Raw genomic sequence first — 12,818 nt, forward strand, 5'->3', positions numbered from 1 at the left:
GTACGTATCTAGATATATCTATTATAATAATAAGGTGAAAGATCAAATTAAATCTTTTAAGGTACGTTTTATATTTTAACCCAATTATTTATGTTTCTCAATTTATTTATTTAAATAGCTCATGTGGGTCCCACAGATGTATCATGTTTCAAGTCGCTAGGTCCTCAACCCATCTACCCAGTGATGGTGATGATCCTGTGCCTAATTCTTTTTTGACAATGCTTCCACCCCTTTGATGTGTTTTCTGCAAGGAAATTCTCTAAAATTAAATCATAACAAGTTATAATTAATCATAATGGCTAGCTGCCTTTTCAGTTCCATGAATTCATGATATCAACTATCATGTTATCTTCACATGAAATTATAATGACTAACCATTTTATCATTTCACAAGATTATAGCCAATTTAAATGTCAACTGACTTCATGTGAACCTCAACGGCTATATTTCAAATTAGGTCAAAAATTGGGATGTAACAATGGTACAATTGCTTCATAAGGAACTTGCACTGATGGTTCTGCAATCGTAACTCCTTTAGCTGATCCACTTGCAACTACTAATGGTGGAACAAACATATTGTTTTCTTGTCCAATTTGTTTCATCCCTAATATAGTTTGCTTTACTGCTGTAAACTCTTGAGGGGTCATTGTGCTTCTTCCATAATCTTTTCATTGTACTCTTCACTTTCCTTTTAGCAGACTTCTCAAGCTTAGCTTGGTAAGCCAGCTGCATATTTTCCTCATATGTTCCAAACCTCCCAAATTCAAGGTCTGATTTTGATTTAAGAATTGCTTGTACATACCCTATAATTTCCTCTTCAGTTCTCTCATAACCAAGACAGTCAACATATAGCATTCTAGGTGTAACTGCCTCACTGTAGGTAAAATTTGTATCAATCATAAAACATATTTCATCCTTATACTTACAACAATGGGTGGACTTCTGAATCTTTGCTTCATCTCTGTCTAAAAAGTCTTTATAACAAGTGTTGCATTGCTCTCAATTTTATCAATAGGATGCCTCTTGTGCAAGTCTGTGGTCTTATCCATAGTGCATTTGTTATTATTCCAATCAGAAAGGGGCATTCATGGAAATCTTCTCAACAGATGGTAAAACATTGAAGTGATCAGAGATTGGAATCTGAACTGTCTGTTTCTCACTTTCTTGATTCTCTCCAAATTCTCTATCAACTAAACCCTCAGAATCTCACACAAGTCAACTTTGGTTTTCTCAATACATTGCTTAAACCAGTTGCTTCATGGATTAGGTCTGTTGTGATTTCAACTGTATTGTCTCCCATCCAAAACTTTCATGAATTCTGCTAAGGATTACCTTTGTCCAATCTTCATTGTCAAATTCATGGTAAAACATATACTTTACTACATCATTCTGACCTAAATGTTCAAATCCATCTTTGAATGACATCTTGTTTGTAAGTTTTGTCAAATTCATCAAAAATGTTTCCTTCATGTACTGTCTCAAATTTGCACCGTGTATAGCTATTGATATCCTCTAAATACAACACTCCGTTTGGGGTTTGTGAGAAAGTGGTTTTAGTGTCATCCTCTAATGGTCGAATAGGGTTTAACTTAATCTTAGGTCTTGGGATGTCCTCAACATTGTGAATCATTGTTCCTTCCATCTCAACTGATAAAATACTCAATACTACTTCACAAATTAACTACGCAAGATTGTAAATACCTTCGAAATCGTGGAATTAAGGCTTGCTGAATTCACCTTCCAGTTTGCTTTAACTCACTTTAGTTTGCTCTCAAAATTCATCTTTTGGTTGCTCCTTAACTTTTACATGATCAAATGGTACTCAAAAATTCACCCTTTAAATCTCTTTCAATTAACTTATGCATTAATTGTGCAAGTACTTATAGATGAAAAAGTTGTTCACATTATCTAGTAAACTTGTTTCTCTTTGCACACCCACATATGAACTCAAAATCTTATGCACACTTAACAATAGCTTTCTTACATCTTTAACTACCTCCTATTAATTGTGCAAACCTTAATTCTTTCTCTAAGGGCTCAAATGATTTTTTGATGTTAATTTCCTTTATTTGTTATAAAATAAGTTGCTCAAAGAGATAGAGGTTGGTTTGCAACTATTACTGACTTCAACTTGTTTTTCAGGTGTTTCACTTGATTTCTTTTGTACACAATCTTGTGAACTTGCTGAAGTCTTAGCCTTAACAAATGTTTCATTGAGATTTTCTACTTCTTTAACATTTTCTTTCTGACTATTACTGCTATTCTCATTCCTTCTGACATTGTTCACATTTCTTCTAAAGTTTGGTGTTTTCATGTTGTTTGACATTCTTACATTGTTCATCCTACAAAATCTTGGTGTATGTCCCATATTGTTGCAAATTTGATATGCTATCACATTGTTTCCATATCTAGGTCCAGACTAACTAATCTGTATTCTGCAATCTCTAGCAATAAGTCCAAAGTTGTTGCACTTATAACACAATACCATTTCTTATAACATTGGTTCCTTCAATAGGTCTACTAGTTGCAGGGTTAGTACCTTGATACATATTATTATTAATTCTAGGTTTTCTACACTTAACTCGCTCTATGTCCAAAAGCATAACAATTATAACAATAACCAGAAATAGGGTTAGTCTACTTACTTGTATAGTCCTTTCTGTGACCAACTTCATTGCATGCATACCATCTTTTAGCAAATTGTCTTCTTACTTCTTTGGATGGTTCAGATTGCTTAAGTACATCTTCAGATTGATTTGACTCAACCTTGTTACGTCTTCTTGCCGTGGTTCAGGTTGTTGGATCACAAGATCTGGTTCCTTAGTAACTTTAGATCTCTTAGATGATTCTCCTCCAAAGTATCCAAGATCAATCTTATCATAAGCTCACTATGCCAAAATCTGCTCATCAAGCTTTTAACTACTTGAATACAACTTCTCAAGATGTTGCTTAGATTGTGTAAGCTCTCCTTTCAGAATGGTATTGTATTTCTCAAGTTCTGCATATTCCAACTGGTACGAACCATTGCACCAAAACCTTGAGGTGCTAGTGAAGGCCGCCCACCAGGATCATAACATCCCACCACGCTCCGCAGTCTAGACTTCAGGCTAGATGTGCGCCCATACGATAGGCCCTCCCTTGGTCGTATGAGCCTCGTACGAATATTGCAATTCCAGTGTTGCCACCCGCTCTGAGACTCGAACCTGAGTGGAGGCTCTGATACCACATGGTACGAACCATTGCACCAAAACCCCGAGGTGCTAGTGAAGGCCTCCCACCAAGATCATAACACGAACTTTGTAGCCTCAAGTTAGATGTCACCTTTGTAAGCTTGCTTTAAGATCTGCATTCTCAGATCTCAAATCTAATTCAGTTTCTTTGTCATCATCCTTGAGACTCAACTTTAGATTTGTAATGTCTAGCTCATGCTTCAAGATCTCATTTTCTTTCCTTGTCCTGATCTTTAGACTCCTTGGATTTGATAGATTCTATCTTGTGTTTCAGCTTCTCAATGTAGTCCTTCGCATTTTCATACTTGTCCCTCAGAGTATCTCTTTCCTTTGTGAGTACATCAAATTGCTCAAGAGCTTAATCCAGGTTCTTCTGCAACTAATTCATATCCATAGAGATCTTACTCAAGTTGTTTGGCTTCTTCTGTGTAATTGTGCTCTGATACCAATTGTTAGAAATAGGAAATATTGAGGGGGGGATGAGGGGTGCATGGGTTGGGGGGCGGTGTCAGTATTTCACAAAATTTTGCCCTACTATGGTTACCTTTTACAATCTTAAAACATGCGCATGTGTTTAAATTGAAAAGTAAACATAATAGTAACACAATGCAACTCATAACACCATTATTTGTTAACTAGGGAAACCCTGACCAAGGGAAAACCCCGGTGGGGATGGTATCCACAAAATGATCAACTAATCAAAAGTATCTTATGAAAGATATTGATCCTGTTAGGATTCTATTACATCCGTATAGTGTCTTGGTCCTTGTTAGAGGACTAGACCTGGTTAGAAGCCTCAACCCTTTTAGGATTTGTTATTACAATTACAAAATGTATGCAAGATGAGCCCACTGCTCAAACATGAAATATACAATGATGTTCTATATACAAAAGGAGTAGATACAAAAACCTCTTGCAAATGTTGATATCTTCAATATCTGATATGATCTTTGTTGCTCATTGCACAATCTTCGCATAAACTGCCTCTTACTGCAATTAACATCAAATTCGCATCACATAACAATGACATAATTATCACAAAAGCATTACAAAACATTACACGACTTCGCATCCAAAGTTCTATCCTTTATACCATATTTTTCTGTTATGTCAACCTTCATATCATCCCGTGTCCCAAAATTCAAAACTGACTTTTTCTCACTTAGGGTTAACATCTAGGATGCGTCCCTAATTAGTCAAGCAATTGTTTTGCTAAACAAAACAATTTCCTTAAGTTAAAATATCAATTTTGTAATCTTTATCCTGTTCTGCCTGTGCATACCTGTGATCACTATACCATTAATAGCTCTGTTCGTACTGACTATAATGACTCATGCACTTGCATGTTTGTTCCTCGTATCCTATACTATCATTTGCTAACTGCGCACGTGCTAAATCTGCATGTGTGAACTGCGCTAACCAAAATTGTGTCTCTGCTGAGAGATAAACTTCATAATACTTGGACAATTTTCTTAGTCCTACCAAAATTTCATCTTCATAATCTACTCACTTAATACTGAATATATATGTTGCCATTTATGAAAACTCCATACTATCTACCTAGCCAAATTGCCAACATATCTTGCATTAGAGAGTAGAGGCTTTCAGATTTAACTTCCTTTCCTTTATCCATTCAGAGTTCAACAGGGGACAACAGCATGTGGAAATTGAATGTGAGAAGTTCTATTACTAACCCCATTGCTGATATATTTAGCATGTACACGAAGGGTTAGTCAAACGATATCATTGGTTCATTCTTCTTTGCTAATGGCATCCCACTGCATGTAGCTCGATCTCCTTATTTTGGGGACATGATGTCCATGGTAGCAAAGGAGGGAGGGCCATCATTTGTGCAACTTGATGAGCACAAATTGAGGAAAATGATCTTCGATACGCAGTATAACAAGATCGAGGTTTTGATGGAGCAGATGAAGGCATGCTGGATGGAGTTGGGTTGTAGCATTATTGTGGATGGGTGGATGAACATAAGACATCGTCCACTCATCAACATCATGATCCCATGCACTAAGGGCCCATACTTTTGTGAGGGCAATCGATTGCTTAGGGCATCATCAATATGCTGATTTTCAGTTTTGCGTTCTTAGGGAGGTCATTGAGGAGGTTGGGCCCCAGAATGTGGTCCAAGTAGTGATAGATGTAACATGTGTGCAAAGCTGCAGGGAGGCTTGCTAAGGCAGCCTATAGACATATTTGGTGGACTTTCATGGGTTTTTTTCACATTTTGGCTTCATTTTTGTGGTTAGAAGTTCTTTTTTCATGATTTGTAGACAGATTATTTGCATGATTTAATCTCAATTCATAAACAAGAAAATTGTGAAAAATTGGGGCCATGGCTGACTACTATTAATTGCAATCAGTCATGATTTTTTTTGGTGACTATTGCTTCATTGGGTCAATGAGACTTAGTGAGTTACTACATACACCTAGGCATAATAGAAAAGTACTCGAGTAAGATTTCACTCCAGGAACTGAAAAAGAAATTGTAGATAAGTTGGTTTATGATTTGTTAGCTACATCTTTCTATTGAGTTGGACATAATAGACACATCACACGTTTTGCAGTTGGAACAAGTAGGTTCCAATATATTTTCCATGAGCTTTTCCTTTTCACTGTCTGCAGGTTGCAAAAACTTTCTTAAGAGTTTGTGCATTTATTTTGTGGTCAACAGCATTCTTCATACCAATAGGGAAGTGGATCATAGTGAAATGCATGCAAGCATATTGAAATCATATAACAGTTACTTTCTTAATGCTTTGCTGTTTGAAAACCTGGCTCAATTTTCCATTAGGATCAGTAGTAAAGAGAATGTTCTGTCCTCTTTGGGAGATCCTTCAACAGTTGACTTTATTCCAGATTGTGCTCCCCATCATTGTTCTTGGGCAGTGCTACACAGATCTTGTGTAAGGCCTTTGCCATAATCTTCTGTAGCTTGTGACCTGCCAGATAATATTTCAAGCACTGCGTGAAGTGATCTCACTCTGGGTACGAGTCTGAGTAATCTGTGTGTTTCTGGCTCCTGAATTTACATGGATGTTCTTTTCACGAGGACTTCAACATGTGTTAATAGGGTGAAATCATCTTAATGAGTTGACAGCCTTGAAGATTGGAACTAAGTCAGTCTCTCCAAAAATAAAAAATAATTAACCTCCAAATTTTGGGGAAAGTAATGTCCATCCATAAAAATGTTCAAAAAATTAAGCAATTCCGAAAATCTGGAAAACTGTACTCCTTAACAGCTCAATGCACATCTAACTTATTAAATCAAGCTCTTCACTGCTGCAAAATGCCCAAAATATTTTATTATAGCAGTGTTACAGGATACAGACACGAGTTAATGCATTCCCTGGCATTCGGCCCCTGCAGAGAAGGATGCCCCTGGGATGCCATTGGCTTCAGCAAGGATGTACACCGTAGGGACAACATTGGGGATAATCAGATATTCCCATCTGGCAGTGGTGGTGGTGGGCAGCAGGGGGACATTTTGCCCCCATCCCTGGAAGGACCCTTTTTTAGGAGCTAGGGCAAGGTCACATGTGGAGCACTAGAAGTCCATATGTGCTGCACTAGTATTCCAATTGTTGTACACTAAGTCTAACTCCACCTTTTCTATCTGCCATGGTGCTTAAGCTGTCCACCATAGATTTCCATTTCTTCTGAGATGGTTGACCTTAGGCTTATTTTGAACTCCTCTTATCAATTATTATTTTAGTATAAATACATGTTAAGATTATTTGTGCTGAACAATAAAAGCTTGACTAAAAATCTGTGATCAAAAGCAATGCAAGGGTTTATAGTGAATTTTTTTTTTTTCATACATACTGCATAAGTATTCAATAATGGTAACTTTACTGGGTAACACTGTTTGAAGCTTACCTGAAATGCACTTGTGCTATTTTGGGATTCCATCGTTGGATATTGCTAATTTAGCTTTCCCTTCTCTGTATTTTGTGTTGCTAAATTTTTCTCTCATACATGTGCATTTCATCTGAGAAGGTTGACTATATTTTGAGCACTGTGTTTCATCAATTAAAATTTAATGTCAACTTGCTAATTCACTTTTTGTGTTCTTAATGAAAACGAGTTATAGTGCTTCTTTATTCTGTAGCTCATTTCCTAATAATGTGATGCCAGATTCAGATGATCCAGATGAGCCTTCAGGAATTGTTATCTATGCTGGTGATGAAAATATGGAACCGGAGGAGGAGGGCGAGTTCATTGACAGTGATAATTCAAAGTCATCAGAAAGTAAGAGGATGACAGTTCCGTTTCCAGGCATAAATGCTCCAATACCTGAAAATGCAGATGAACGACTCTGGAATGGTTCTAATCTTGCTTCAGATGATCCTAGCATGACTCAAAAAGCTGATGCTGGGCAAATCTACAGTTCACCAGGCTCTTCATCTATGCCTGGAAGAGGAAGTCGCTTTAATCAAGCAAGATCTAGGGACTATAACAGTTTACCAGATGAACCTCCTGGGACCGAACGAGCTGGAAATAATGGTTCTGGAAATGATTTTATATTGCGAGGCAGAGGAACAAACAGTACTCCAAGTCCAACTTACTCAAGTGAATCTCAGCAGTCTAAAATGAGATATCCTAGTTTAACTAGATCTGCCTCTGACAGTGGGCGGAGAACCCCTCATGTTCTGGACAATTCTTCAAGGAGTGCGCACATTACAGGTATGAGTCCAAGATATGGTGAGCATGGCAGGAGTTCTTATGGACAGTATTCTCCTCATAGTCCAATCCCATATTCTTCTTCGAGTCCTGGCAGGTATTCGCCTCAGATTTATAGCCCAGGTAACCCAGATTATATGTCTTCAGAGAGAAGGCATGGATTGGCTGATAGTTATTCTTCACAGAAGAAAGACAGGTCTGAAGGTAGCCGCTACCATAGGCGGTGAATTTAACTTTTGATCAGTTTTTAGTAATGATTCTTTGGAATATTATTACATGCTGGATGTTAATGCTCTGTAACATGTCTTTGCAAAATAATTTTTTCACTGAAAAACAAGTTGATGTATTATTTTAATTAGTGACACATTTTTGCAATTTCATGATTATTCTCCCTGATTTTTTTTTTTGCATGTATTACATGTAAACAATTTGATTATGTATTTTTGAGCAGTAAGGTTTTACTAGGGTTTTTCTTTTCTAATGAATTAATTACGTAAGCATGCGACAGTTTTGTTCTAAGGATGCCTTTTTTCAAATAACTGAAAATAAATCAGTATCTTATCATTTGAAAAAGTTGTTAGGGTACATGAAAAATGTATTTCTTCAGCAGTACTTCGTGATATAATATAACAGTGACAATTAATCACAAATTCAGAACATATAGCCTTCTGAAATCACATAAGTTGCTTTCTCTTAAAATATTGGGCAACTTCTCTTTGATAGGGATGATTGACCAGTGATTGAATTTTACCTTGTCGTCAACAATTTCTCTTTACATGTTGGATTATCAACAGTGCATCAAAGTGTAATGCTGTCTTGTGGACCCATCCTAAGTTGATTTCAACAAAATGACGCGGACTTCCTCCTTGAAGTAAGCAAGGTTGCTTTGCGCAGGAGTAGTATTTTGGTGCTTTCGTTTGGGGAAATGAAACTGATAATAAAAGTAGAAGCTTTGGCAGTCCTGGAAGCTTTAAACAGTGCTGCTGCATTGGGCTTTAGATGGTTGGAAATTGAAGGGGACTCCCTAGAGGGGATAAATTTTCTGGACTGTAGATTTAATAATTTTATCAAAGGCCCATCTTTGTGTTGTCACTTTGACAAGTCAGTGTTTGGTCATTGCCTAAGGAAAACTAATAAGGTGGTTAAGTGTCTTGTGATTTCAGGGGTGAACCAATGCCCTTTTTCAATCTTAGTGATCGTTTTGAATCTTTGACGAATGAGATGTGAGGTCATTGCTTTTGAATGATTCCTTTGCAAAGACTTATCCCTCACTTAACATCTCCTTCACATTGAAATGGATATTGGTTTTTTGTGGTGGCAGATTCTCTGGATCTTTTTCTGATAAAACATCCCAAGGGTTTTTGACCTGTGTTACACATTAGTTGGCCCTTTTAATTGTAGATTTATGCACCCGCCAGCTCTATTTTCCCTTGCATTCACCGTTGTTGTGTTCTTTGCTCATTTGTGTCTGCTTCTTTGTTTGCACCTTTTTAAGGTGTTCTTGTACATTTCAGTAAATCAAATTCAGAAATAATCCCTATCCATTCGAGGAAGCAACTTCTCTCCACTATTAAAAGAATTGCGAGGATCTCTATGAGGTTATACATTTTTTTCGGGTAAAACACATTATGCGTGAATTATATTAAATTAGGGAAACATACATAATCTGAGGTATACATAAACAACATATAGAAAAGTAAAGGTTGCAAACAAAATAAGAGCTATGCTCAACCCATGAAGTAGCATATAGTGACATACCAAGATGAAAGGCACAAATTATGGGAGTTGAGCTTGACCATTGAGGTAGCAAACAGAAACTAGATAGGGGAAGTGAATGAAAAGCACCATATGAACTATAAGAGGAGAGATCATTGCTCAGTGAATTGCGACGGTGACCTTTGGTTGAACTTGTTTGCCATTGTAGTAAGGCCAAATAAATAATCTTGAATCCTACTCTTGTGCGACTTTGAGAAAAGGTCCTTATTGTTTATAAAGAACATGTTCATTGGTGCGAAGTCATCATAGATAATACATGACTTGAAGAGGGCCCATGCCTCTTGCATTTTCTCGTCCTTTCCCTAGCAACAAGATTAAAAACTTCTCTTAAAGGGTCTGAAATGACATCAATGTCAATACCTCTGATGGCTTGAGCAATTGTTGGCCAAAACTGTCTATAGATCAACTTTCTGCCTATAATGCATACCCAATCTGAGAATGCAACTGTTTGCAACAAGGAGCGAAAAATAAATCAAAGACAAAATGGATGATGAAAATCTTTTGACAAGGTTAGAGCTTAGTTTGTACTCGCTAAATCTGTGGTGAAGGGTGGCTTTACACTTGCAATTTGCATTTGTGTGGAAGTTTTTGAAGCCTTTTCAACAAATCAATTTCCTACTGATCTTGTAATCATTACATTCCATGAGATGATATTTGAGGTATTTTGTCGTATAATTGACTTGCCTTTTATGAACTTATATATCTGGCATGAATTGTAATAGATGTCCGTTCATTGTCTAAAGATTCCCATTTTGGGAGTTGCAAAGATGAAGTTTGTTAGAATTGCACAATCATGTGTCCCGTGAGATGACATCTTCTGAAGAAACCTTCCAAATATTTCACACGTTTGCAATTCCCATTTCGTATGTTCGAAGAATGGTTGAAAGGTTGTAGACACTGGGTTTACTCTTGCTAATGGCATTTGGAGATCCTCCAATGAGAACTTTGGATTGACTCTCGCTAAAGGCATTTGGAGATCCTCCAATTAGTTGTAAATAACGAAGATGCTGGTATAAAGTTATTGAATAGAGATTTTACGTCTTTGAAAAGTTTTCATCAAATCTATTTTGTGCAAGCATAGAATTTTATGAGAAGACACATCTTTGAGGTGGTTTCTCATGATCAAGGCACTTGTAATTATATCATCTGATAAAAATTAGCTTGCTTGCTGGCACTATGGGAAGAGAAAGGACTGAAAAATTTGCATCAATCAAATTCATTTTCTGTAAATCTTATTATCATTGCATACAAGAGAACAAACTCTCCAGAAGTTTGGTCAAAGCATTCACATTCCTTGTCTATGCTTCCAGATCTGGTACACAATGTCCAAGAGCACTATAAAAATTATAAATTAGATAAATTCCTTTGTTCTCTCACACTTTGATGAATGCCCATATTCTTTTTCAATCTCCAATTCTGGCACTGTCTTAGCACTTGCATTTGGTGTAGAGGTTTTAAAACTTTCGCAACAACTTGATTTTGCACATTTCTTGCAACTATTACATACCCCACAATGACATTCTATTGAGAAATTATGTCAAGCAATTAGCATATTTCTTCCCAGCAATATCTCACGTTTGCATCTACTAGGGCGAGTGGCTTAAATTACACACTAAGTGCTGACTAGGCTAGAAGTGTTAAGACACTCAACATTGACTGACATTCTCCAGACTTAATGGGTATCTACAACAACACTGTCAACTATTTCACTGTAGTATCTATGACTCCATAGTTTCTGTCTCCACCACTGCAATTGCACCTGTATCTCTGACAAAACCTTTAATGTGTTTAAGCTTTGATAGCTGCCATAACCTGTCACAGGGAGGAGACCAAGGTAGGAATTCAGCTTTACAACCTGCAGTTGCATTTGTTCAAGAATTTCTAAAAGTGATTATACAATGGGCAAGGTTAATGAACTTTTGAAAAATGTGTAGAGGAGGGTGCTTGGGAGAGTGAGTGGAATTCAGCTTTACAACCCACAGTTTTATTTGTTCAAGAATCTGTAAAGGTGATTATACAATGGACGAGGTTAATGAACTTTTGAAAAATGTGCAGAGGAGAGTGCTTAACCAAAAAATATATCAGTCTACTTGAAATTAACATATGATTTTTTTGGGAAGAACAAAACACGTCCAAAATTTCAAAATTGCAAATGATTGCAAGAGACATAATTCTGAAGCTCAGTACCCTTTTTTTAAAAACAGCCATAACTTTTGTCTATGAATGTGTCAAGCTCCTAAATTCAAACTGTAGATTAATGGTAGACAAATGAGCATAATTCAGAGTGTGATCCTTATGATGAAACCTGAGATGAGAGGCTTTAACTTTTTTTGAGCAATGTACATTAAAATTGAAGGTTTAAAATTTTATAGATCATGAACTCAATCTGAAAAAAAATTAGACACGACATAAAATGACTATTGCATGATCATAAAACATGTTTCTACAGAACTTTATACGGTTTGAGATACAACACGTTTTGTGTTTGACAAGCACGTTTAAGGGTTGAGCACAATGATAATAAAAATGAAGGCTTGACCTAGGATCTCAGTTGTACATGTCTTTATAGATTTTTGGAAAAAAATATTGAGCCTCAGATTACCTCTTTTTGAAAGTACAAGCTATAATTCTGGAAAAGTTAAAATTAGGACAATACACACTTATTGGTTGCTCATTGTTGGGCCAAATGGGCTTCTAATGAAGCATTGTGGATAGGGGTTGATTGCCTCCTGTAATGGCTATTCTGTTAGATCATTTATTGGACAATTATAGGGCTCTTTAAGCTCCATGGGGAGCAGCCTATCCTTTTTCTTTGTATCTAACTTTTTCTTGAATAAAATTTTACCCCTCTTTTTGCTCTGTCAACAAATATGAGAGCTATTTTGATTGGACAATCCAATAAATGGATGATGAAGATTGTCTTGAGGAAAAGTGTACAAGTTGACTAAAGAAATTTCTAATGGCCTAATGGGGTACTTGGGGCATTGTGCATAACATCAACAAACATTTGGTTGAACATGAGTTCCAACAAAGCCCTTTATTTCAATTTTTACTTCAAGAGCATAAAGAATGATCTACTTCATTGTTCATGTTCACATTACATCATTATTATAG

At 36.6% G+C, this 12,818-nt stretch overlaps 1 protein-coding gene across 2 annotated transcripts in view; it reads left to right on the forward strand.

The window, feature by feature from the left end:
• Nucleotides 1–8,308, forward strand: part of LOC149575039 (uncharacterized) — a 125,349-nt gene extending 117,041 nt beyond the window's left edge. For both annotated transcript variants that reach the window (XM_089814901.1, XM_089814900.1), the window contains one exon: nucleotides 7,383–8,308. In XM_089814901.1, the coding sequence (XP_089671027.1) occupies nucleotides 7,383–8,155 (773 nt within the window). In that variant the 3' untranslated portion in view covers nucleotides 8,156–8,308. The remainder of the gene's footprint in view (nucleotides 1–7,382) is intronic.
• Nucleotides 8,309–12,818: the final 4,510 nt, after the last annotated feature.

Source organism: Cupressus sempervirens, chromosome 2 (genome assembly GCF_028749045.1).
Source record: "Cupressus sempervirens isolate cs-2001-9-10 chromosome 2, ASM2874904v1, whole genome shotgun sequence".
NCBI lineage: Eukaryota > Viridiplantae > Streptophyta > Pinopsida > Cupressales > Cupressaceae > Cupressus > Cupressus sempervirens.